General features: G+C 58.5%; 2 protein-coding genes and 1 long non-coding RNA gene across 6 annotated transcripts; 1 reads left to right on the top strand and 2 right to left on the bottom strand.

Moving 5' to 3' along the window:
• Positions 1 to 13: 13 nt before the first annotated feature.
• KLHL40 (kelch like family member 40) lies at positions 14 to 6,829 on the bottom strand (the record flags this gene model as incomplete). The annotated part of the gene is given in 6 exon segments (NM_001015598.1): positions 14 to 66; positions 1,061 to 1,207; positions 3,054 to 3,239; positions 3,439 to 3,546; positions 3,925 to 4,085; positions 5,631 to 6,829. Coding segments are annotated over 6 exon segments (1,816 nt in total), but the record flags the coding sequence as incomplete, so codon positions are not given.
• A 2,143-nt stretch (positions 6,830 to 8,972) lies between these two features.
• On the top strand, positions 8,973 to 11,565 carry LOC101905008 (uncharacterized). Of its 2 annotated transcripts, XR_009492339.1 has the most exons (3): positions 8,973 to 9,058; positions 9,424 to 9,563; positions 10,356 to 11,565. It is a non-coding gene; the product is annotated as an uncharacterized lncRNA (long non-coding RNA). The 2 variants fall into 2 exon arrangements; XR_003031785.2 differs by having other exon boundaries at positions 9,424 to 11,565.
• Positions 11,127 to 24,232, bottom strand: ZBTB47 (zinc finger and BTB domain containing 47). Of its 3 annotated transcripts, none has more exons than XM_024983117.2 (6): positions 24,019 to 24,232; positions 18,727 to 20,283; positions 16,953 to 17,100; positions 15,551 to 15,666; positions 14,793 to 14,988; positions 11,127 to 14,606 (listed from the first exon to the last, which is right to left on the bottom strand). In XM_024983117.2, exons 1-6 carry the CDS (start codon positions 24,019 to 24,021, stop codon positions 14,248 to 14,250), a joined length of 2,379 nt encoding a protein of 792 aa, XP_024838885.1. In that variant the 5' UTR covers positions 24,022 to 24,232; the 3' UTR covers positions 11,127 to 14,247. The 3 variants fall into 3 exon arrangements, with proteins under 3 accessions (XP_024838885.1, XP_002707824.3, XP_024838886.1); XM_002707778.5 differs by having other exon boundaries at positions 14,793 to 14,937; XM_024983118.2 differs by lacking the exons at positions 11,127 to 14,606; positions 14,793 to 14,988 and adding an exon at positions 14,995 to 15,096.
• Between the last annotated feature and the right edge of the window lie 1,937 nt (positions 24,233 to 26,169).

The raw sequence follows: 26,169 nt of genomic DNA, 5'->3' as shown, positions 1-26,169 counted from the left end.
GTGGCGCCAGCAGCGTAGGCGATCTCCCGGAGGACCCCCTCCCACTTCTTCTCGTCCTCATTGTATCTGGGGTGAGAGGAGTGGGGACAAGGATGCAGAGCTCAGTCACCCAAGTCCAGGGTCGGACCCAGCAGGAAGAGTGCAGCAGGCCACCCCTGGGAGGTGCTGCCTCCCAGCCCCAGGCCCACCTCCTTCCTTTCCATGTTCTGGGAAAGGAGTGGGCACCTACCTAAAGAACACCTACATTCTAGGAAGGGCTCCCTCTCAAGAATTCCACGCTCTTTTTTTTTAACCACATAGCATATGGGGCCTTAGTTCCTTGACCAGTTATGGAACCCATGCCCCCTGCATTGGGAGGATGGAGTCTTAACCACTGGACCAAGGGAAGTTCCAAGAATCCCATATTCCTTGAAGTCCACCTCCTTCCAGGAAGGTCTACACCTCCTCAATCCCCTCCTCTTGAGAATTTCTGAACTGAACCCTCGAAGAAGTAACCCCCACCATCCTCAATGTCTTGGGTCCTGTTCTCCCAGGACCCAAGGGTTCTCCCAAGGTTCTCCCAGCAGCGCTGCTCCCTAGAGGCTGCCTGCAGCACTGGCATTGCTGAAGGTTCAAAAGCTGCCCCAGATGGCTGAAACCTCTCCCGACCACCCCCAGGTAGGATCAGCCAAAGAAGCAAGGCACTGAGAAGCTAGGATCCAGCTACTTCTCAATGCCAGTCCAGCTCTCCCCTTCAGGAGGGAGGAGTGAGGAAAAGCCCACTCTGCTCCCGGGGGCCAATTTCTGTGGGTCTGGGTCCTAACCTTGGCATCGGCTTCTGACTGTGACACTGTTGATACTCCACAGTGGGGTGCGGTGCCATGTGTGCACACCCAGACTTTCCCAACCAAGTGGAGAGACCCTGGGCTAAGCAAGGCATGTCTGCTGTCCCGTCCCCACAGGGTTCCCTGGAAGGGGGTCAGCTCTGCCCCGCCCACGAGCCTGCCAGGTGCTGCCTCGGTGCCCAGCCAGCCTTGCTCACAATTCCTCTTACCTCCCTGGTGTTGGGGGGCAGGCTCACCTCCAGATGTCGTTGAGCTCTGTGGGAACCAGCTCCCCGGACTCAGTCTCCAGAGTGGCAAAGCCACCGATGGCATAGAGGGTGCCCGCCAGGCTGACCAGGCTGAGTGAGCTGCGCTCCTGTGGGAAGGCCTCAAAGGGTGCCCACCTGATGGGAAGAAGGGGGCATGAGGGGGGTGCCTGCATGGGCCTCGGCAAGCCCAGTGACTGTCCCCTGCCAGCATCCATAGCTTCAGTTGCAACCTTCAAAATTCGACTCCCGGGCACCCATTCTGCAAGCACAACCTCCTCTTCCCTGACTGCTCAGGAACACCCTCTGGTCTTCTCTTCTTCCCCATTTTCTTGCCCCTCACGTTTCCCTTCATTGTGCCCCTATCATCCATCCAACCTACACCCGGTGAAACCCACCAGGGACCTCCCCAAGGTCCCACCTTTGCTCCTAAACCAACTTCTGCTGGTCACCTCAATCACCACTGAGACCATCCTGTGCACTCCTGCCCCTTCTCTCTTCTCTCCTTCACAGCCCAGACCCTCTCAATCTACCTTCACTCCCCTAACTCCTGAGGGTGGACCTCCATCCCTCCAAAACTGCTCTCCTGACCATCGGAATCCAGGGCCCACAGCACACACCTCTGTTGACATGACTTTCTTCACCTTGCACCTCCCCAGCCTCACCGCGTAGGCTTCCTTGCTGAATAAAGCATCTGTCCCTGCTGTCCCTCAGGGCCTGAGCCTCAGCTTCTCCCATTCACACCCTCTCTCCTGAGGGAGCTTGTCCCCACGGACTACTGTTGACCCCCAGATCTCACCCCCCAGCTCAGCCCTTTCTCTGCCCCAGTAGGCTCCTCCTGGATACACCCAAGCACCTCACATCCACATGTTCTAAGTGGACCCTCATTTTTCCTACCTAACTTCAACAGTTCCTCAATAAATGACCTCCCAGCCTCACTCAAAAGCATCCACCTCTCCCTCTCACCCCCACCATCCAATCAATTGCTAAATCCTGCTTCTTCTGTCTCCTGAACTCCTGCTACTGAGTTTGGCCTATGGACCAGCAGCATCAGCATCAGCTGGGGGGTTGTTAGAAATACACTCTGAGATCCCTCCCCAGACCTGAGATCCCTCCCCAGACCTGAGATTCAGAATCTGCATTCCAACATGACCCCCAGGAGATTCGTGTGCATGTGAGAAACACTGGCTAGACCTTTCTCTGGTGCATCCTTTCTGCCCCATCACTGCTGTACCCCCAGCTCCAGGCTACCATCAGTACTTGCTACCCAGCTGTACCCCCACCTCCTGGGAAATCCCTAATCTCTTCTCTACATGGTCTGCCATGAGGCATCTTGGTAAAACACAGATGGGAGCTTAAAACCCATCAGAGGCATTTCATTACTCTGGGGATAAAGTGCTTCAGCCCACTGGCCATCTCTCCAGCCCCAGTATCCACCATCCCCACCTCCCTTCACCCACCACGCTCTATCCAGCCTGACCAAAGCCCTTTTATCCAATGGGCTTGCCTTTTTTTTTTTTCTCCTAACTGCCTTGGCACTAGCCTTCCTTTGCCTTCGGGCATCCTCCCACTACCCCTTTAGCTGGCAGAGTCCACAGTTTTCTTCCTGACCTCCCTCGGCAGGGTAGCTTCTATTTTGTTTACTGCTCTTATCTCTAGCCATCAATCCAATGACCGGTATGAGTCTCTGAATGAGGAACCTGGCATCTCCTGGGAGATCTCGCCTGCAGACCAGGCTGGCCATAACACTTGCCCCATCTTGTAGGGGAAGCCCACCTCATTGCTGACCAGATTAAAGGGGCTACATCTGTGCTGATGTCCAAGCTGAACAGTGGAGACTCAAAGTAGGTGCTATGATTCCTGCCAGGGCAGACACAGAGAGGGCTGATATAGGCCCAAAGCCACGGGGCCAGAGGGTTACAGTGGGGACCTTCGTCCCTGGCTGTCCTGTGGAAGTGGGTGGGGAGGCGGGAAGCAGCCATACTTGTTGTCTGCAATGCTGTACACCTCGGCTGAGCTGGTCAGCCCTGTGTCTGTGACCCCAGCAGCTACAAAAATGCGGCCGTCATGGATGGTGGCCCCGAAGAGTGAGCGGGGAGTCTTCATGGGCGCCAGCTCCCTCCACTCGAACTTTTTAGGGTCGTAGACCGACATCTTGTTCAGGCACTTCCTATGGGATCGGGGTGGAGGGGCAGTGAGTGAGAAAGGAGAAGGCGAGGGGCAGAGCCGCCTCTTTCCCTTGGCCCAGTCCCTCCAGCTGCCTCCCAAGGCAGGCAGGACAGACCCCTGACAGCCTCGGGGAGACTCTGCTTCGGTTCCACCCGCCGACCCGGCTGCTGCACTCCCCCCCCTCCAGGCCCGGGCCTCACCTGTTGCTGCCCTTCCCGCCAATGACGTAGACCAGGTCCATATGGGAGAGCACCGAGTGTCCGTACACGGCATAGGGCAGCGGGTCCGATTCGCCCCATTTGAACGACCTAGAGGGGAGGAGAGTAAGGCGCTCTCTGTCCGTCTGCCCACCACCCAACACGTGGTGTTGGGATGCACCCGACTTGTTAACCGGAACTCCCCAGACCGCTCAGCTCCCGGCTCCCACGTTACCTGCCAGCCAGCCCCGCCCCGCCCCGCCCCGCCCCGCCCCCAGCCCCGGGCTCTCGCTCACCCCGCCCAGCTCCGCCCAGCCCCGCCCAGCCCCGCCCAGCCCCCGCCTCGCCCAGCCCAGCCCAGCCCAACCCCACCTCGCCTCGCCCCGCCCCCAGCCCTGGGCTCTCGCCCTGCCCCCGGCCCTGGGCTCTCGCTCACCCCACCCCGCCCCGCCCCCGGATCCTTGGCCTCGCCCCGCAACCCTCACTCACAGTCTGTCGTAGCACATGACCGAGTCCAGGCTTTGCTCGTCGTCCTTGAGCTCTCTGCCGCCAACCACGTAGATGGAGTTAAGAGCCTCTCCCAAGCCGAAGAGGCAGCGCGGCGAGGGCAGCGGCGGCATCCCCAGCCACTCTGAGTCCAGGTGGTCAAACTGCGGGCCGGGCGACCAGTCAGCGACCCTCCCCACGCCCTCTCATCAACCCCTCTCCCCAGCCCCAGCCCAGCGCCTTCTGGCCACCCCCCGCCTTGGGTCATGGGGAGTCCGGGCCTGCAGGTAGGGCCAGCGCAGCCCGGAGGCGGTGCCTGGAGACAGTGCCCCCCCCCCCCCCCCATATCGGGCTGAGAACAGCCGAGGGTCCCAACCCCACCGGGGCCCGGAGATCACCTTTATAGCACCGTGATGGAGCATCCCTTGCAGAGCTGAGAAGGAGTCTCTGAGAGGGAGGCCCAGTTGCCGCCCTGGCCCTTCCCCAATACAATTCCTGAACTGAGGCCTGCCTGACCCCTGTTTTCCATCCCATCCCACTGCACAGGAAAGGTCCAAATACAGCCACCCACTCCTTCAAACTTACAGTGTAATAAGTCTATGGCCCTGTGCACTCCAACAGTCGTTTTTTCTTGCCACACTCGCATGGCTTGTGGGATCTTAGTTCACTAATCAGAGATTGAACCCCAGCCCTCCACCACGCCCCCCCACACACCCTCCCACCATCCCCCACCCCCCTACCCCTGGCAGTGAGAGTGGAGTCCTAACCACTGGACCTAGAGGGAATTCCCAACAGTCTGTTAATAACTACACTAGTGGCTCATCTTTTGGTGGAGTTTTCTGAGGGCTGAGCACTGTGCTGATGAACACTTTATAATCATCAATTAACCTTCACACAATCTTATCAGGCAAGGAAGTATAATATCCCCATTTCCAAAGAGGCCTAGAGAGAACACACAATGCACCCACCATGTGCCTTGGCTGGTGGAGATGCTCTCCCCACCCCCCAGCTTAACACTGGCACGATGCTGCCCTCACCCCTCTCCAGCCTGGTTAGGCCTCAGTAAGCACACTATTCACTCGGCTCCTACCCATCTCTGTTCCATGCTCACTGGTTCCCACCTAGAAGCACTGCACCCTCCCCTCCACGTCTCCAAATTCACCCAACTGGCAAGGCTTAAACTTACATGGCCAGTCACAAGGAAACCACGTTTGGCCTCTGAGATCCCACTGTCACACTATAGCTTGGACCAGGCACCCCACTCTCCTGCTCCTTCTTGGGCCTCAGTTTCCTTATCTGTGCAATGGTAAGGAGGGGAGGATGGTCCCTTTGTCTGAGACACACTGGTCCACATTCTAGTCCCAGCTTCATGCAAAGGTCTTAGCCAGGACCCCTACACTGACCTTGCTCCTTCTCACTGTCCCTGACTTCAATCCCTGCACAGAGCTAGGGCCTCCAACATATTCACCATCTGAAAGCTGACATCTCCCTGAAACTGAGACACCAAAGTTATACATCTTATTGTCAACTGCCTATAACGATCTTCAGCCTTCAGGCAAATGGCTGTCACTCATCCTCCCCGGTCTACATCTCAGCCTAGATCCAATGACATTCCCCAACAAGTAGACATAGGCCTCTGCTGGGCCCCAAGGCGCCCCCCAGTGCCCAGAAATCAGTACTGGCCGCCCCTCCCAAGGCGGGCCAGGCACCTGCAAGAAGTAAGCGCTCATGGGGTCCTCTTTGTTGTCCTCATTGTAGAAAAGGCCTCCAGCCACGAAGATCTGGTTCTCTTTGGTCACTAGGCTGACATGGTTCTTGGGGATCTGGGTCGAGAGGGAGGCACAGTAGCACTCGTTGGCTGCCGGGTCATAGGCCACGGCGCCCTCCTCACTGATCATGAAGATGAGGTCCTGCAGGAACATGCCAAAGCGCAGGGTGTCATTGAGGATCCCGGGTAGAATGCGCTCTGCCTCCTCTTCCTCCTCCTCCGCCTTGGCTTCGGTTGTGCCCTTGTCAGTGGCCTTGGCCCCAGCCGACTCCTTCCCCTTCTCCTTCTTCTTCTTGCGCAGCACAGTGATGCGGCCCTCGTGGGCATCTTTCACCATCTGCACCTTGCGCAGCAGCTCCGGCTGGGCACGCACGAGAGGGTGGCGCTCCACGCGGCTCTCTAGGAAGGCGCGTGGCAGCAAGCGGAAGCGCACGCTCTCGAAGACCGTGGGCAGTGCGCGCTGGCGCTCGGCTTGCGCCTCGGCGTCACCGCTGCTTGCCCATCGCATCACCGCTTCGAACACGGCTTCCTCCTTCTCCACGTTGAGGCCATCGCTGGAGATGATAGCAATGAGCTCGTCGGCCGAGAGCCCTAGGAAGTCGGCGTCGCGGGCCACCAGCGAGAAGCGCGCGCAGATGAAGTCGCGGGCGGACACCGCGAGGCGCGCGCAGTCGAGCAGGAGGCCGAGGCGGAAGACCGCCAGGCAGTTGGCCAGGCACAGGCGCTTCTGCAAGAAGGACACGCAGATGGTGAAGATGGAAGGGATCTGGAAGCGGTGCGCCGCGGCGAACAGGTCCTGCACGCTCGCCTCGTCCAGCGCGATCTCTGACGTGTACAGATAGTGGAGCACCTGGGCCACCACGTCAGGGGACACCTCCTCCAGGCGCAGCTCGCCTGCGCTCTCAGGTTCGGCCAGGAAGCGCGCCCGGAAGTAGGGGCTGCAGGCGGCCAGTACCAGGCGGTGGCACGGGAACTCGCGCTCGCCCACCCGCACCACACAGTCGAGGAACTTGCCGTGGTCCAGCATGTCCTTGAGCCCGTCCTGCAGGAGCGTCTGCTGGTACAGCCGCTGCTCCTCCGCTTGCTCCAAGCCCAGCGCCATGGTGGGTGGCCTCCTCTCCGCCCTCCCTGCCTTCCTGCTGGGTCGCACTCAGTCTACGCAGCTGTCCAAGCCGGGCTATATATAGAGCTGGACTGGGCCCGGTAAGGCGAGCTGCCTGGCCTCCCGCACATGACGCAGAGGGGACAGCTGGGCTGAGGCCCCCGCCCAGAGCAACCTTGACTCAGCCCCTGGGGTTCATGGGACTGGGGTAGGGTGTCTCGGTCCTCCCTGAAAGATGAGGGCCTCCCTGCCTCCTCTGTAAACGGAGCACAGTGAGGCCTTGACTGCTTTCCTTGGTCTAGGTGATGCCCCTCAGGGAAGGGGATGACCCAAGCTCTGCCTCTCAAAGAAGGGAGAAGCCTTCGAATCCCTCTTCAAGGGTCTCCCTTCCTCCAGGCCTTGTGGGCCTTTCTGCCCAGCTGACCCTAACCTCCTTGGAGTGTACCTCCCTCCACCCAGTCCTGGACACGGTGTGCTCAGGTTTCCCACTCAATGAATTTGGGCCTGGGGCACCTGTTGCCTCAGCTTTAAAATGGGAAGAATTTTCTCCCCCCAGCTCGGAGACCTTCCTTGGACTGTGCAAGAAAGCAAGAAGACGCTTGAATAAACAAGGTCACCACTTTCCTGTGGGGCCTGAGAAGGCCAGATCACTCTGTTGCACCTCAGTCTCCCTTCCTGCACAGTGAAGAGATGGGTGAGTTTGATTTTTAAGGCCTTCAGTTTAGTTCTGCTGTGATTCGAAAGCAGAGTCCCACTGCTGTGTGATTCTGTGGTCCGGTGATGGGGCAGAATCACACAGTACCACTCACTGTGGTTTTGTGTCCCTGCGAATACACAGGCACAGGGTTTCACACTGTAAGCTGTCAGACGTGCTAGATTCAGTTTTGTAGGTTCAACTATTCTAGGTGTTAAAAACCCCAGGGATCAAAAAACTAACAAAAAGTTACACTCAGAGTTGAATATTCCAGGAAAGCTGTCTGTGCTCAGTTCTTCATTCATCCTAAGCTTGACCTGAGCCTGCCCAGCCTTGGGGCCCCTACACCTGTCTAGCATCTAAGGGATCCGGGTAGAGGTGTGGGGCAGCCAGTCCCAATGCCCACCCTGCTTTGGACCCCTGACTGCCTTCCCCCACTCGACAACATGCACACACACATCAGCCTCAGCCACCAAGATAAACTTGTTCCCAAAGTGCCAGAGGCTGTAGCTGTGGGTTAAATTTAGCCCCCAAGACACTGGTGTGAACTGTTATGGGGCATTCTCCCATCATTCCTGAGTCACTTGTTTATAACCTCAGGCTTGAGGGGGTGGGGGGTTAGCGAGGGGGGCTTAGGCTGGGCCAGGACTGAGTCACCACCCCGTTTTTGATCCCGGTGATGTCAATGCCTGTCCCTCCTGAGCAGTGCTTTCAACCATTGCTTGATGACCCCTCTAGCACGTCTCAGAGGGACACAGCACCTAGGTAGGATCACCTAGAAATAGTCCTGTCTGTCTTCTGGGAAGGGCAAAGGCTCACCCAGGGGCCTCCAGCCCAGCCCTATACTGCAGAACATTTCCATTCAGCACCATCAGTGAGGAGACCAGGTTGTGAGAGGCTCAGCCATGTGGCCAAGTCACACAGCTGGCAAGTGGCTGATCCAGGATTCGAAGCAGATCTGCCCACCTCCAAAGACTGTGGGAATCCCTCCCTGCCCTGCTGATTCCAAAGAAAATGCCCATTAATCGTCATCTCACTTTCCAAAGACCAGGACAGAAGGTACTGGCTGAACAATTAACTTATGTTTATCAGATGATTCAGTGGCATATTTTTAGATTATGATGAGTCCCATGGTGCTCAATTCCTACCAGGCATTCTACTAGAATGTTTATATGTGGCTCATCCATTCATCGAGAACCTACTGTGCACTATTCTAAATGTTGAGGATTCAGCAGTGAACACATCAAGTAAGAATTCCTGTCTTTTTGGAGCTTAACTTCAGCTGAGGGAAAGGGGAACAGCAACAAGTAAATAGTTACACAGGGTGTCAGATGATAACTGCTGTGGTAACAGGTAGCTGGGAATGGGGCATGGGAAGCGATGGGTGGCAGAGGTCACAATTTTAAATGGAATAGTCAGGATGGACTCACTGAGTGGATTATGCTTGAGCAGGTTTAAACCATGGAGGAGGAGGATTCCAAGCAGGGAACAGCTTGAGCTAAGGCCCTGAGGCAGGACTACACCTGTCCTGTTCCAAGAACAGCAAGGAAGCCAGTGAGCAATGAATGAGGAGGTGAGTAGGAGATGAGGGCCAAGAGGTAAGAGGGGGTGGTATCATGTATGACCAGTGTATAGACGGGTTTTTTTGCCCTCTGTGAAATGGGGAACCGCTGTTTATTTTTAAATTATAATTATGGGGAATGCAAACATTTCCAGGGAGAGAGTAATATACTGATCTCTCATGTACTGAGCACCCTCTTTCAACAACTATCAACTCATGAAGTCATGGCCAGTCCTGTGTCATCCCTGCCCCTCTCACTCTGGTTTCACCCAAGGACATGCCCAGGGACCACAGGTGGGCGGAAGAAAGCATGACTCCAGGGCTTGATGTTGATCAGAGGGACCTGTCACTTCATTTCATCCTTTTAAACTTTACAGCATTGGGCTTCTCAACAGAAATGCTGGCATCTCAAATTCTGAGGGAAGTCATTTCCAGCCTGAATTTTACACCCAGGCAATTTTACACCCAGGGAGATACAGTCAAGCGCTTCATTCCCGGAAGTGGTCCGGAGGAGAAGGTAAATGTTAGGGTTAGGAAAAAGGAGTCCACTAAGACATAAACCTTTTAGAAGTTAAAGATCTCTGCAGTGAACGCAAAAGGACACAGTCTTCAGCAAAGAGGGACAGGGAATGACAGGCCGGGGGAGGCTGTTAGGCAGTTTCTCAAGTCTCCTCGTGGGAAGCTGGTTGCACTGTGTGTTCCCTAGGGTCATCTTCCTGTACTGCTCCTTGGTTATGAGAGTGAGGAAATGGATGGAACACTCACTGTGTTTGCACATACGAGAAGGAAAGTTGCATTTATGACAAGAGGTTTGGGAATGCAGCAGTGCTAAACACCTAGAAACCAAAGTAAATTATGTTTAAAAGAGCCAAAAGTAAAAAGTTATGAGAAAGGAAATGGAATCCTATTGCATTATATGGCTTGGTTGAGATCGGTGTCTACATAGTCATAATAATGTAGATACTAAATATTAATCTAACCTCAAATAGTAACATAACCATGTTGGGAGGAAGGGGAATTGTGTATATAGTGTTTGTGTGTGTGATGGGAGTGTTGAAGAAATACATCAATAGCCAATGCCTAAAACTGAAAATAGGAGGAGAGCAGTGTTGGAGGAGTGCTTTCCATGGGCAGGAAAACACCAAAAATACCAACTGAATTGGAACTGCTCACTTATTGGGAGTTGGAAAGGAGGAGATGTGGGGAACTGCAGGTTTTTTGAAAAAAAAAAAAAAAGTTCTAGAAATATTTGGCTTCTTCAACTATGTCCAAATAAAACTTTAATTAAAAAAATAAATATTTTCCTCAGAGGTTCTCTAGAAAACCGTGTTGTGTGACGTCGGATTGTTGCTCACAGCACAGTGGGGCTGCCGGGAAGAGGTGATATGGAGGCAACGCACGGATGGACAGGTAGCACAGGGGGGCCGAATCCCCTCAAGACACCCAGCAGGGAGCAGCCAGGCCCGCAGGCCTAGCAGCAAGCGGCACTTTCAGGGTGACTTGAGCAAGCCCCTGTTCCCCTCAGAGAAGTGGGGCTGCGTGGAGGGCAACGTACTCATCCTGGGGACCTGAACCGCCTCCCTGGCCAGTTAGTGAGCCACCCAGCAGCCTCTCTCCTAGCCCCTCCCGGTGTCTGAGACCCCTCAGATACCCTGGTATCTCATCTGAGACCCCTCTCTGGGCATCTGAAACCAAGTGCTACATACATGGTGAGGGGGCATTCATTCATTCACCATGTGTCCCCACAGCCTATAATTCTATCCCACATGGAGCCCGGTGCCCCAGCGAAATAATTCTGAGGTCCACGGGGAGAGTTGCTTGCTCCTCGGAGGCCACAGTCTTCCGTCTGAGTTGTTCTCCCAGGCGCAGACACCAAGCTCCTTCAGACCTCAGCCCTTGGCTCTGGAGGTTCCCCAGGAGCCCAGCCCATCCTCAGGAGAGGGAGACGGGACCTGGGGATGCTCCGGGCACAGGTGTCCATGTGGTCTTTGGCGGCCGCACTGTCCTTCATCTCTCTGTGGTCTGAGTCCTTTCAGCCCACAGTCAGGGCGGCATATGTAAAGAAGAGGCTGGGCCAAGAGACAGTTGTACTGCCTTTATTCCCCTCCACTCTTCTCCTCACCCTCCTGCAGTCCCCCATACACTCTGGGGCTGTGGAATGACCACACAGGGCAGACATCAAGGGTCCACGTACCTGGGCACAGCCGTTTTGCCACTGAGCGCCACCCCACCCCCGACTGCCGAGGGGTGCCATGTGGGACATGGCAGCAAATGTCAGGATCAGAGGCTCAGGCTTTGCCCCCACTGCCTGCCCCCCCACCCAGCCTGGGTTCCTAGAACTGTAGTCATGGGGCTTGAATGGTCATCTCTCTGGCCACTCATCCCCAGCTGGCCCAAGACCAGGGACTACAAGGGGAGCTGGGGAGGGGCAGGCCAGGTTCCAGACTTGAGGCTTGGCCAAGTGGGCTGAGAAGTCCAGCTGGACAGAGCGGCCCCCCTTGGCAGATCTGCAGTGGGAGATAATCATCCCAAGCCCCCTCCCCATCACCAGCCCTGGGAAGTGGGTGTGATGGCCCAAGCCCCTCCCTCCAATATCCAGGTGCTTGTTAATTTGTTTTAAAAATTAAAAAGGAAATGTAAAAGCTGGTAAAACAAGAACCCCTATCCATACTGGCACGGCTGAGGTTCCATTATTGCTTCAGACCCTTGTGGTCTGGCCAGAAAGGAGCTCCCACCAACACTGGCCAAAGGGGAAGAGAGCATTTAGCACCAGGGACACAGGACTCCTGTCCCTGCTAGGACGGGGGCCTCCCAGGAGAGGGGGTGGCCGTGCCCATCTAAGCTATCAATACAATGACCATCTGACCAGTGCCCAGCCTGCTGTCTGGACCCCTCTCATGCCCTGAGAAGGGAAGCGTTCAAGAGTAGGAGACCCAAGTCCTGGGACAGGGTCTCGCCAGCAGCTCCCTACACCCATCTCCAGCCTTTGCTTGTGAAAGTCTGACTTCACGGATCAGAGGCCAGCCTGGCCAGGGCCCCCCAGGCTTTCTAAGGCTGCAGTGACGGTAGCAGGTGACAGGGCCACCAGCTCTAACGGGAGATCCTGGTGTCAGCCACAGGGGGTGAGAAGCTCAGGGGAGTCCCAGCCTACAGCCCATTTGGGGAAATCAGACTTTTTTTAGGAAAATGTGGGCAAGCTCTGAAGAGCCGCCAGGCACTGGGACTGGAGGTTGGAAATAGCAAGGGAGAGGGGGGAGTGGGGGGGGACCCTGAGGACGTCATGGAAGCCCAGAGATCAAGGGGTGCAGGAGAAGAAAAGAGCTACAGTAGAGCAGGAGCCTGAGAGGTGCAACCCTGACCCCATAAGAGGCTAGAACCCTCAGCCTCGGGGTGGGGGAGCCGCAGTGCTGGGAACCAGACAGGGAGCTTTCCTCTCTTGAGGGGGTGCCCAGAGGACAGCAGGGGCATCTGAGGGTACGTACGTAGGCTCTGGCTTGCACTGTTCCTGCTACAGCCCCAAACTCAAACCCTGTAAGCCCAGAGAACAGTCTGGGCTGTGTGGCTTGGATTCTAAATCCTCAAATCATTCGGGCTCCTTGGGCTTACCCACATCTGTACAGAATAAAGTGCTTCGTTTATTGATGATTAAAATGTCCCCAGCCCCCTGCCCCAGCGCCATGGACCTTACAAGGAGGTCTGAGGGGTCCCGACCCCCTCAGCCCTTGAGCTGATGGGGCCAGTTCCCCCCCCACGACCCCCTGGGCTCAGGCCTCTTCCCACTCCAGCCATGCTGGGAAGGTGGTGGTGTGGGGGTAGTCATGGGGGTTTAAGGTGCAAAGAGTATAACAAACAAAACTGTATAAACACAATAGGAAAGAGCTTAACTAGGAAATATGTAGCTTATGGAACCTTCCTCCCCCTTTTAAAGGCAGGAATCAAGACGTTAAATGACAACAAAAAAAGGATGTCCTGTTAGTGCTGGCCTCGTGAGGGCAAGCATTGGGCACAGGCTGGGGCTCTCCCAGCGCCCGCGACCCTGACCCCCGGGCCTGGTCATGCAGGCTCCTCGTGCCACCCATGAGCACAGAGGCCCAGGAGGGACAAGGGTGCTGGATGTCAGCCAGGGGCGGGTTGTGACCAGGTCCAGGGAGCGGAGGAGGCCTGTGCTGCCTTCAGGGAGCAGACGGACACAGACACACACATCTCTAGTGTGGGAGATGCAGCTGGGGCAGCTGGTGAGGGATGGGGTGCTCTGTGAACAGCTGCCCTGGCCTCTGCCCCACTGATAGCACCTTGAAACCTCAGAACATTGGCCCAAGCCTCCTCCTTAGGGGCCTGCCCCTGGGGTCCACCCATCTGCAGGGGCTCCTGGGCAGCAGGCCCTGGGAGCTAGTGCTGTGGGAGCCAGCCCGTCTGTCTACCCAGGGCCTGGCCCACAACACCCTGAGGCCCAGCGGCTTCCGGGGACATCTTCTCCAGGACCCAGGGCCCTCGGTGCAGCCTAGTGCAGGTCGGGGATCCCTGTGCCTGCCGCAGGGTTGTGAATGGGGAAAGCAAATGTCTGGGGTCCAGCCCCTGCCCGCCCCACACCCCCCTGACCCTCCCTATGTAGAGCTGCAGTCTTCACGCCTTGCCACAGCCTCCTGGCACGCTCCCAGGGCATCCAGGCTCAAGCCTCTGCCTGGATATCCGCAGCCCTCACACTGGGTCCACACCTCCTCCAAAGGGAGATGGCACCCAACTTCTCCCCAAACCCTCCAGGATATGAGGCGCAAGTTAGGGGGCCCAGGAAAGGCGCGGATAAGTGGCTAAAGGTGATCTGGGCTGGGCCACCCCCCTCCCTCTGGCTTAGGCCTCAGCAGAGTGACCAGTCACACCTGCTCCCTGGGCCCCTGTCCCCCCTACCTGCCGCCTCCAGCGCCCCCCTCACCTGGAGGGGGATACTGCCAATGGTTTCCTCTCTTTTCTTTTTCCTTCACTTCCCAAAAAACAAACAACAAAAAAAAGTAAAGGCTTCAAGAAGTCACTGAAAGGGGGCACTTGGTAGCGAGGTGTCCTCGGCCAGCTCTGGGGGCTGCCAGCCTGCACACCCCCCAGGGTCAGGGGCCTTGGGGCGAGGCCGGGGTCCAGCCAACTCTGGAGGTGTCACTGCCCCCCAAGGAGGAGGGCAGGGTCCTGGGCCCCTTGGAGCAGGCAGGCAGTTAGTTGTTGGTGCTCAGCCTCCCGCTGCCCGGGCTGGAGGCCGTGGGGAAGAGCGGCGGCGGGGGCGGCAGGTGCGGCGGGGGTGGCAGGGTCTGCGGCAGCCCGGGCAGCAGGGGCAGAGCCTGGGGCGGGGCAGGGGGCAGGCCCGGGGCCGCGGGGGCGCCGTCGCTGGCCATGGGGTGGCTGACGCGGAAGCACTTCTCCTTGTGCGCCTTGAGCATGTTGGAGAAACGGAAGCGCTGGCCGCACACGTCGCAGGGGTAGGGCTTTTCGCCGGTGTGCGTGCGCCGGTGCCGCTTCATGTTGGGCCGGCTGGTGAAGCTCTTGCCGCAGATCTCGCAGATGTACGGCTTCTCCCCTGCAGGGTGGGTGGGGATGGGCCTCGGGGAGTTGCTGGGAGGCCGCCACGCCCCCCACCCCCAACCTGTGAGCCAGCCTCCCTCACCCGACCGTGGGAGTCAGGGAGGCCAGGGCTGAGCCTCAGAAAAGGGCAGAGAAGGATGCCTGCTACGGCGCAGAGGCCATCACCGTTGGACAGCAGTACCTGTGTGGGTCTTCATGTGCTCATCAAAGTACTGCTTCATGTTGAAGTCTTTGCCACACCACTGGCACATGAACTGCTTGTGGCCGATGTGGATGCTCATGTGTGACCGCAGCTGGTACTTGTACTGGAAGCGCTCATTGCAGTTCTGAGGGCAGGGTTGGGTGGGGCAAGACCCAGGGCAGAGTGGGGGAATAACCTTCAGGGAGGTAAGCGCTGGTCCCCAGCTCACAGGGCCGGGAAGGACTCACAGTGGGAGGGACTCCTGGGCAAGGACGGGTGGATGCCAAGGCCGGCTGAGGTGCTCCTGGGGTGGGGCAGCGCATGGGGCACAGGTAGAGAGGCCCAGGCAGGAATGGGGCTCAGCAAGTGGGAAAAGGCCCCAGAGTGGAGGGAGCCCTTGTGCTTAAGACTCTCCATCCTTCCTCCTTGTCCAAAGGCCTCCCTCAGCCCCACCTGCAACTCCATCTCTGATCTTTGCCTAAGATGTGTCTTTCTCCACCTCTCCAGAAAGCCTGTCCTATGGTTCCAGCCCATGCAGACTTCCCACCCTGAACGTGCAGCACTGAGATAGTGAGAGGAAGCAGGGGTATGTGGCGGGGGTGGGGGGGGGGTTGGTGTAGGTGGGCAACCAGGGAAGGATGGAGTAGAAGGCAAACAACAGGAGGGCCCCCTCTCTTTCTGCACCCTATACTCCAGTCCCCCTACCCCCTGATCCCTGCCCTGTTCAGGGTGGTCCCTGGGGGCAGAAGTGGACTCACCTCGCATCTGAACGGCTTCTCCCCGGAGTGCTGCAGGGAGTGCACCTTGAGAGACATGCTGCGTTTGAAGGACTTCCCACAGGTCTCGCAGGTGAAGGGCATGTCCTTGGTGTGGGCTACGGGGCAGGCACCATGGCCATGACATCTCAGGGACCCATCTGGCTTCTCCCAGGGGACCCCTGCTGGACCGACCCCACGCTGAGCCTTGAACCCACCTCCTGGGGCACCATCTACCCTGGGACCTGCCCCGTGGCCTCTGTCCCCCAGGCGAGGTCCTTCCCCCTCCCTCCCTGTCCCTCCCTCCCACACCCCCCGCTAGGTCTCTGTCTGCTCAGACAAGCACAGAGGCCTTCATGGTTCCTTAGCCTCGGCTCAAATCCTGGCCTAGCCACTGGTTCTCTGTATGGCTGCTGTGAGCCTCAGTGAGTTTCAGCATCCTCTTCTATAAAAACAGGAAGAGTGGTCCTGGGTCTCCAAGGTGGCTGGGCTTTACAGAGGATGGCACCTGTAAAGGCCTCAGCCTTGGGTCCCCTGCCATCCAGAAGGAGTTATCTGCACTCCCTGCCAAAACAAACTCCAAGGAAGATGTGGGAGGAAGCATCTGGAGACACGGAGGGCCCCCCTCACAGTTCAGAGCTGGGGAATCCAAGCCCAGGAAGGACCACCAATCCTGGGTTACCTAGCATGCTCCTGGCTGATACCTACACCCCAGGTTCCCAGCTCCCAGTCAGTTCATATCGGAAGCCTCCAGTACTGTCTGGTAGAGAAAGGGCATCTCTGGCCAGGGCTCACTGTCTCCCTGGCTAGACAGTGGGGAGAGCTCCAGCCCCCAAGTGGGCAAAGAAAGGAGGGCCACCCAGACAACAGCCAGACTCTCAGCCAGGCCCACCTAGAGGGGAGGGACAGCCATGCCCAAGGCAGCGAAGTGGCCCAAGACACACTTGTGTCCAGGTATGACTCCTGGGAGGAGGGTTGCATTCAGAGAAGTCTGAAGCCCTGTCAGGGGCATAGCTGTCCTCAGACTGAGACAGGGGCTGTGTCAGCCCACACAGTAAGCACTCTGTGTAATTTAGCAGAAGGTGCTCTTGTGGACCTAGCCCCATGTTGGGCTGCCAGCCTGGGTAGCAGTGTGCTAGCTGGATTCTGGTCTCCACCTGCCCTCCTGTCATGAGCCCTTGTGCCATGTGCAACGTGCCCAACCGTACATGGCAGCCCTGGCCCCAGACTAGCCCTACCCCCTCCTCGGCCCCACTGCCCCATCCACTGTCCCTGCCCCACCTCCCAGCTACTTGGTGCTTTCTCATCCCTTTATATTGTCCCTGGATGTGAAAGACTTCCTAGCACACCCAGCAGCTGGCCCAGCTTGGACCTTGGGCCCGTTCCGCCACAGGCCTAGACTTACCAACCATATGCTTGCGCACGTGAGCCATGGTGTAGAACTTCTTCTCACAAATTTCACAGGAGAACTTCTTTTCTGCGTAGCCGTGCACAATTTTATTGTGCTCGTGGAGGGACCAGAGCTTCTTAAAAGCTTTGCCACATGTCACACACTGTGGAATGAAAAGACTTTAGGCCCTGGGTCAGGACCATGTGACCTAGGACAAGTCACTGCCTCTCTAGGCCTCAGTTTCCCCACCTGAACTGTGCTCGAGAGAGAGATCTTGGTGGCCAAGGACCAGCTACGTTTGATATTCTGAGTCAGGGGTGGTAAATCCCTAATGTTACCCACCTGCCCACCCGCCCAGGGTTGCAGCCTGGGGCCCTCCCTCCTCATCCTGAACTCACTAGGGTCATGGGCCACCTCTTCCACGAAGTCCCTCCTCTGTGCTCATTTCAACAAGACATCTTTCTACAGAGGAGAGACACATAACTGGCTGAAGGGCCACAGTGGGTGAGGAGGCTACAGTTCAAGGGGGAGCCCCTCGGATAACAAGTTCTGGCAAAGCTGAGACATTATTTCTGCTGCCTCCCCTGCTGGGGCCCATACCTTGACACCACAGAGATAGATCCCCAAGGGAACAGGTTCCAAAGGGCTGGGGGACTGCAGGAGGTGCAAGGGCCTTTTGGACACGAGATGGTAGTGGGAACCCTGGGGACCACACTCCCCTCCTCCTCGTCTCCTGGGCCCTTACCCCTGCAGTAGGCCAGGGCTTAGGCAGAAATTGGGTCAGGGTACCCAGGGTAGAAGTACAAGCGTCTTTCCCTTTCAGGAGGGAAGCTCGGGGGTGTGCATGTGGAGAGTCACAGGGCAGGCCAGCAGGCAGGCAGGTGGGAGCATGTGCCTGAGGGTGGGGCAGGAATCCAGGTAACCCTCAGGTAACACTTTCTCCAATTAGCAATTAGTTCAGGCAATTAGCATCGCCTACCTACTGCCCCTCAACCTCACTCTCAGCCAGAGAAGGCAAAAAATCACTTGGCTGGCCTTGTGCCGTCTTCACCCTGAAAGGCCAGGCTGGCCCAGATGCAGGCTGGCTCAATGCTTGGCAGTCAGCCCAGATCCCCTGTTTGGCCCCAGCAGCCTTCCTGTTGGGCCCCCTGCACTTCCCGAACTGCTCATCCAGTCCCTCTTCCCCATGCCCAGGCCAGCTGGTACCTCCAAAGAGCTGAATGCAGGGGTTTCCTCCCGCCTGGCTGCCCCTTGCTCCACTCAGCCCTTGCAATAAGTGGAAAATGGCGCCCCCTTCCGGGAAAACCCCTCCTCCCCTCTGTGCTTTCCTGCACTGCTCAATCTACCAAACTATATACCTGGGGGCCCTGCTGGCCTTGCAGCAGTCCAAAAACACTGACTCATCCCTCCTCAGAGCTGGCTGTCCCCCAGCCTCACATGCTCAGACAACTCTCTCCTCTCATTCTCCTGAGTCCCTGCTCCCCTCTGCCTCTCTGGCAAGGGTCCTGTTTGTTCCAATCCTTTCTGCACTCTTGCGGAAGCCCAGCTCTATCTGCCTCCTCCAGGAAGCTCTCCCTGACGTCATCCCCTGAGCTCTCACCACTCTGGGCTCACCCTTGGGCTGGGGCTGGTCCCACTGTCCCTGGGGCGGGGTTGGGGGGTGGGGGCTGAGCCTGCTCTCTGCAGACTGTGCAGACAACACAGGCAGCAGGACACTGGGTGCCCAGGGCCCAGTTCCGGCCTGGCTCAGCCTGGATGGCTGCCCCCTGCAGGCCCCTTGGAGGCCCACCTGGATGTTGCGTTCGCAGTCTGTCTGCCGGTGCAGCAGCAGCTCGCTCTCTAGCAGGAAGCGCTTGCCGCACTGGTCGCAGATCTGCATGCGGCTGTGGGTCACATTCATGTGCTTCTCCAGGTACCAACGGTTGTTGAAAACGCGCGGGCACTTCTGGCATGGATGGTGCTGTTTCTCCTCCAGCTTCACCTTTGCCCCCAGCCCATCAGCAGCCTGTGGCCCTCGGGAGCCAGGAGCGGGAGCCACTCCTGCAGGTGGCTTTGGCCGCTTCCCGCCCCGCCGCCCGGCCTCCTCCGGCTCAGGGGGGCCACGGCGCCGGGCAGACCTCGTGGCCATGCGACTGTGGGCAGGGGGCTCTGCCCGGCTGCTGCGGCGCCCCAGGCCCCCCTGCCTGCCCCCTGCCTCCCCGTCCTCCTCATCTTCCTCCTCCTCTGAGCTCTCCTGATCCTGCTCGCTGTGCCCTTCCTCTTCCTCCTCCTCTTCCTCCTCTTGCTCGCTGTGCCCTTCCTCCTCCTCATCCTCCTCATCCTCCCCCTGACTGCCGCCCTCCTCATCCTCCTCCTCCTCCTCTGCTCCACTGCCTCCTCCCTCCTCTTCCTCCTCGTCCTCCTCTTCCTCCTCCTCTTCGTCATCCTCCTCCTCTTCTGAGTGTCTCTGCAGCCCGTCCTCCCGGCCCAGCACCATGGTGGCCGGGCCAGTGGCAGCGCCTGGCTTGCCCTCGGGCCCTGTGGACACATGCAGTGTCTGGTTGTTGAGGTTCACCTCCACGATGATCTGGGACTGCTCTCGCCGACTGTAGGTGCCAGAACCCCCGAGCTCTTCCTCCAGCTCCTCCCCACCCTCCAGCTTGCACAAGCTGGCTGGGGGCCCGCCAGCCTCTTCAACGCCACCCTCCTTCTCCTCCTTGAAGAAGGGCTGAGCCGGCCCAAGGGCGGCAGGCACCGTGCCACCTGTGGCCCCAGCCCCGTCCTCGACGCGCACGGAGTAGGGGTCGGGGCCCTCTCGGGCGTAGATCTTGGGCAGGCCCGGGGCGTCGGCCTCCTGCTTGATGTCGCAGTAGTAGGTTGGTGCAGCCGGGGTGCAGCCGGCAGCTGGCTGGGCGAGGGCCACGGCACCAGGGCCCGGGGGGCCGAGGGAGCGGGCATCTAGCAGCTCCTGGCAGGACGCAGCGATGTCGGCCATCTGCAGCAGTGAGGCGGCACTCAGCACTTCGTGGACGTTGGCCGCGTTGACCAGCAGCTTGGACGTGTAGATGAAGTTGAGGATCTGCTGCAGGCCGCCGGGTGCCAGCGCCTCCAGGGACAGCTCCACGCGCTGCAGCTGCTTGTTCTGGGTGAAGAGCGAGTGGAAGAACTGGCTGTAGGCGGCCAGCACGCCCTTGTGGGCTGGAAAGACGCTGCGCTGGGGCACCAGCACCAAGTCCACGTCGCACAGGTCAGGCTGGAAGAGGCGCTGCTCGTTCAGGCGGCCCATCAAGCAGGCGAAGTGCAGCGCCACGTCCTCCACCAGCGAGAACTCGGCCGCCGGTGAGTCCGTTGTCTTCTCAACCAGCAACTGCAGGGCCGAGGGCACAGGTCAGGTCGAGGCCAGCCAGGAGGTGCCCCCCATCCCCCATCACTATTGGTTCCACGTGACAGAGAAGGTGCCGAAAGACTCAAGCAAAGACGATGGGGAACCAGGGTTCAAGCCCGAGTCAGCTGTCCCTCAGAGCTCAGACTCTGGCCGTGACCTTCTGAGGCCGCGTATCAGCTCCTGGGTCAGTGGTTGACTTTTCTGGACCTCCAGCTGTTCCACTGTGAAATGGGAGCAGTCATCCCGGGAAGGGAAGCGGAAAAGGAGAAAAGGGGAAGGAAAAGGTTCGAGGATGACCAACTATGCAGGTGGGCCAGGAACCTAGGGGTTTCCTGGGATGCAGGACTTTTGATGCTAAAACCAGGGCCGTCCCCAGCAAAAACGAGGACTGGGTTGTCTCCCCAGAGGCATCATTTCAGTATTTCTGGTCCCCATGGATTGTCTCCCTGACACTCACTTACAAATTAAACCAATCCTGCCCAGCCCCAGACACTTTCGGAACAAAAGTCACAGTCACTGTCCTGGAGGTACAGTGGCCAGAGACAGAGCAGTGAGCTAGGTGACTTCTGTTCCTGAGGTGTTTGGGGTTGGGCAGGATTGGTTTTATCTGTGAGTGAGTGTCAGGGAGAGAATCCACAGGGCCTGGAAATACTGAAAGGATGCCTGTGGGGAGACGACCCAGTCCTGGTTTGCTGGGGACGGCCCTGGTTTTAGCATCAAAAGTCCTGCATCCCAAGACCTGTACCAAACCCTTTCCCTCTAGGCCCCCCATACCCCAGGTCAGGTGTGGTCCAGGCCCAGAGGTTCCCAGATGATGTCATCTTGGTGGAGCCTGAAGGAGGCCTTTGAATCTGGTCAGATTATTAGATCTTTGGGCCACTTTCAGTACCTGTGAATTGCCTGGAATTAAGCAAGGGCTTGGAGAAGGCAATGGCACCCCACTCCAGTACTCTTGCCTGGAGAATCCCATGGACGGAGGAGCCTGGAAGGCTGCAGTCCATGGGGTCGCTGAGGGTCGGACACAACTGAGCGACTTCACTTTCACTTTTCACTTTTCACGCATTGGAGAAGGAAATGGCAACCCACTCCAGTGTTCTTGCCTATCCCAGGGACGGGGGAGCCTGGTGGGCTGCTGTCTATGGGGTTGCACAGAGTCGGACACGACTGAAGTGACTTAAAAGCAGCAGCAGCAAGCAAGGGCTTAATTAAGCAAGGGCCTGGAATTAAGCAAGGGCTAGCTTAATTCTTGGTCCAACCACAGCGGCTTCCCCAAAAGGTGAGCAGCACAGACAGGCAGGCTGCCCAGTTCCTTGCATGGATCCAGCGCACAGCAGATATTCAGTTAACATCTATCAACGACCTGCCTGGTTCTGGCCCTCCTCAGGCCCTGTCCGCTAAGTCAGAGCCTCCTACATTTGAGGGTACCTTGTTGCACTGCAAAGCCATCAGCTCTCCTACCCTATGCATGTCTCTGGAAGCCTCGGGATGAAACCCCAGTCCCATCCATCCACAGCCTACCCCTCCCTTTATGTCAGCCCTTTCAGTCACTTGAATGAGAGGACCTGCCCTGGGCTTCACCCTTCACACCCAGTAGCCCAGGGCAGCACCCACCTCATGCTCTCTCTTTTTTTTCAGCAGCTGCAGCTTGCGGGCTCTAGTAGTTATGGCACACGGGCCCGGCTACCCTGCAGCACGTAGGATCTTCCTGGACCAGGGACTGAACCCACGTTCCCTGTATTGGCAAGCAGATTCCCAACCACTGGACCACCAGGGAAGTCCACCACCATCTCTCTTGAGTTCCTCCCCAACACCTCCTTCACCCCAGCCAAGAAGCCACTTGTTTGTTCCTCTGTCTCAGGGCTGCTAGCCCATCTTGGTCTGGCCAATCTAACAGGAATAAAGTGCCAACCCCCTTTCATCTCCATCCTCTGACTCATTCTAATTCATCTTCTGGGACCAAACTTTATTACACAGATGGGCTCAGAATGGGAGGGTCTCACAGTCAACAGAAGCAGAGCCCCTGGACTTTCAGCCCTGATGAGGCCACCAAATCTGTGTTGGACTGGATACTATTCCATGGGAAAGTATTTCTTGGCCTTTAATGACTCAAAAAGCAGGACGAGGCGTCTCAGGACCAGCTGTGGTTCCCCAGACCCCACCAGCACCTCCGGCAACCTGTACCCTCCTCCCTAGAGCTGCTGCCACCTGCAAGTCAGTGAGGGGTCAGGATGCAATTTGGCTGTAACAGAAGTTCCTCAGGGCCTCCAGGGCCAGAGAGTGGTGGGGAAGTAGCTTGGATAAGGACTTGTCAATGTCAGACGTGTTGTGGGGTACCCATCCCAGGTCCACTGCTCCTTCACAGAACGCCCTCCAGTGCTTATCTGCCATGGGTCAAGGGCAGTGCCTAACACTTCCTGTGTGCACATCTGGCCCCAGGATCCAGTGAAGACTCCTCTGGCCTCAGCAGGGGAGGAAAGGTTTTAGCCTGGGGGGTAGTGTTGCCCCAGAGACTCCATTTCTGAGGCAACACCCCCAGGCAAGGCTGCACCATCCTTGGCCCTTGAGGGGCCCAAGGATCTTACAACCAGGAGCCCTGACTGTACTTCCTTGACCAGGCACATAGATGCTGCCTGAGTCCTTATCTGGCAGCCCCTCAGTGGGGTATGGTTACCCCCTAGCCTGGTACCTCCCACACAGGGCCCACCAGCTGTGTCTGCCTCTCCAGCCAGATGTGCCAGTTTCCTGAAGCTGTAGATGCCCCTCCCCATCTGGCTGTGCCAGCTGCAGTCACACACCCCACCCCAAGTCCAGGCCAGCTGGGCTAAGACACAAGACCAGAGGAATGGTCAGGGACTTCTGTTGCCAGGGCATTTCATGCTCTCAAACCCTCCCCCACAAGCCAGGCTGGTGGGGGCAGGCCAGGTGCCAGGGACACCTGCTGAGGCTGCTCACCACCGGCAGAGCCTTCTACTCCTGAGAGGTACCCTGCCTCACCATCACAAAACCACCAGCTAGCTCCCTATGCTGCCCCAGAATCTCCCTGGAGGCCCCAGGATGAAACCTGGGTGTCCATCTGCACCCTCTACTCCCACGTCAATTCTTCTGTCCCCAGAAAGCAGTGGGTGGACCCAGACTGAGCACAGGGGGCACAGGCTCATGACTTACTGCCTCCTCCTTTTAGGGAGAGGGTATCTGTGCCAGCCTCCTCTCAACTCAGGCCACTCGTCCTTCCCGAGAAACAGGCCCAGAGAGGGCGGTGGACAGGTCCAAGGTCACACAGGAGTTTGGACCAGAGCTGCAGGCGTCCTCCCCCGATCCCGCTTGGCCCAGGAGCCCCGAATCCCCTGGCAGGGCGGCTCCAGCGCCCACGTGGCCCAAGGCCCAGGCGGGAATCCGACCTCCTCCCTCCCCCCATCACCCAGTCCGAGGGCGGCGCCGTCCCCGGCCCAGAGAAGCGCCCCCCTCCGCTGGTGCCTAGCAGGACCTCAGCCTCTCGCGCCCCGGCCCCAACCCCAGGAATTTAACCTCTTCCCAGCCCAGGACCGCGTCAAAGCTCCGCATTCCCAGCCCGCAGGGACCCCGAGAAGGGGTAGGGGAGACCCGGCGAGGGCTAAGATCCCTCACACCCCTCCACGCCGAGACGACCGGCTGTTCGCTCGAGAGGGCAGAGCGGGCAGGTGGGCGGATAAGTGGGGGGACAGGCAGGGCCTTGCGTACCATGGTGCCGTGGCGCTGGGGGCTCACAGGGCCCCGCGGGATCGCGCTGCCCCCGGCGGCCAGGCCGGGGCCGCTCCATGTAGCGCCGCGCTGGGGGCCGCCCCCGCGCAGGGCCCCGCGACCATGGCCCCCGGGGGCGCGGCCGGGCGGGCGGAGGCGCAGGGCCGCGGCGAGTCCAGCCGCCGAGCAGCTGCGGCCCCAGAGCCTCAGGCGCGGCGGGCGGGGGGCGCGGGGCGCCGATTGGAGCCCGCGCGTCAGCTGGGGCCGCCGTCTGGACGCTTAAAGGGCCAGGCCGCCCTGCGCGCCGGCGGGGGCGCGGACACGCGTGGTGCGCGCCGTCCGGGTGCAGCCAGCCCCGCCTCGGGCCGCCGCGGACTCCGGCCAGGCCCCGCCGCTCCCATCCTAGAGGATGGTCCCTGGACTCACTCTCTCGCACCGAGCCCCCTTTCCGCCAGGAAGTTCATCCCAGAGTCTAACCTGGGAGCCCTCCAGATGCGCCACCGAGGTGGGGTCATAGGAGGAGGAGGCCCCAAAATGGGGAAGCTGGGCGCTCCCGCGCCCACCAACCAGTTACAGAAAAGGCTTACACCTGCTCCCCTGAGCGACCTCACACTGAGGGACTGAACCCAGCGTATCCTTGCTGGGTCACCATCCCCACCCTCTGCCCTGGGCTGCTCTGACCTGAGAGTGAGTCTAGGATCTCCAACTGAGCTGACCCCCCACCCCGATCCCAGGGCAGCTCAGGGTTTATGTTATTCTGTCTCCAGGACTTGCTTCTTGTCGATCCATACTGACCTGGTGGCTGCCTCTGGCTACACAGGGACGCCCAGGGCAGGAGATGGGAGAATGTGAACCACAGGTGCATTGATCAAATCCTTTCATGTGACAGACCCAGAGCTGGGAGAAGGCAAGACTAGAGGAGTGAGGGCCAGAGGCCCAGGTCCCACTGTGTCCCCTAGCTGTGGAGCTTGATGGCTGCTGAGAGGCCTTCCTGCTGTTTCTGCTGGAGAGATACAGCCAGGGCTGCGGAATGCTGCTCTGGCATGGATGCCAGTGGGGGCTGGGGGCTGGTTGTGCTGGCAAGAGGCTGCAAGGAAACACTGCCAGGCCAAGCAGGCAGCAGAGTGGGGACCACAGGACGGTAGGCCTCGCAGAGCCTAGGTGGTGGTTGGGCCATCATTGTGGAGAGGGCCACAATGTCATCTGTGTCATCATTCAGATGCTTCTGTTCCCCTACTCCAAGCTGATGGCTGCCCCACGTTTGGTCACTTTCACATTGCCCACATCCTGGCAGTACCACACTGTATCCCCCACCCTCTTCGCTCACACATACACTTGTGCTTACACACCCGCCCATGCCTGGCTGTAGCAGTGTCCCCTGAGTATGCCTGCCACCTTGCTCATGAGTGGGCAGGGCCTCTGGGGCCAGTTCAGAGTAACTTGGTTCTGGATGCCAGAGAAGGAAATGGAGTAGAGGCCAAGATCCCAGGCAGGCGCCATCCCGTAGTCTGATGTCTGTCCTGTGAAACTGCAACGGCCTCCCGTGAGGCCAGGATTTAGGCCCTTAAGGCCGTTCCAGGGTCAGGGAGAAAACATCTCATGGGCAAAAATGGGGGTGACCAAAGAGTGCCAAGAGAAAGAGGAGGAAACCACATAGCTGGATGGAGGGTGAGATGAGACCTTGGTGGAAAAAGATGGCAAGAGAAGAAGGGGCACCGATGGGGGCCCATGCCCCCAGCGATGACCACACAGCAGATATTCTGCATCTCTGTGGCTGTGGTGGGTGAATTGACTCAGCTCCCAAAGGCCTCAAGCTGAGGCCAGGCCAGAGCAACCTGCATGTCTGACCAGCCCATCACCTCAGGGCTGCCTTCTGCTTCTTCCACCATCCCAACCCACTTCCTCATCTGACTCTGTGGCTCCCTTGCACAGGCCTGAGACGTGGTAAGAGAGGAACCGTGTATACCCATTGGTTGGCTAAGGACAGTGAAGGCAGAACAGGACAGATCTCACAGTCAGATACCAGCGTGAGGAGCCAAGGAAAGGTGAGGCTGGAGCAGCCTGCCTCACAAACTGGGAGGAGCCTGGCAGGCGGCTGCAAGGGACACTCTTGGGCCCATTTCCCAGCCAAGGTTTGGCAGGGGTTGTGGC

This window comes from Bos taurus, chromosome 22 (assembly GCF_002263795.3).
Source record: "Bos taurus isolate L1 Dominette 01449 registration number 42190680 breed Hereford chromosome 22, ARS-UCD2.0, whole genome shotgun sequence".
NCBI classification, from domain to species: domain Eukaryota; kingdom Metazoa; phylum Chordata; class Mammalia; order Artiodactyla; family Bovidae; genus Bos; species Bos taurus.
Note: the sequence above shows the minus strand (reverse complement) of the source record. Positions and strands in the feature narration are given on the sequence as shown.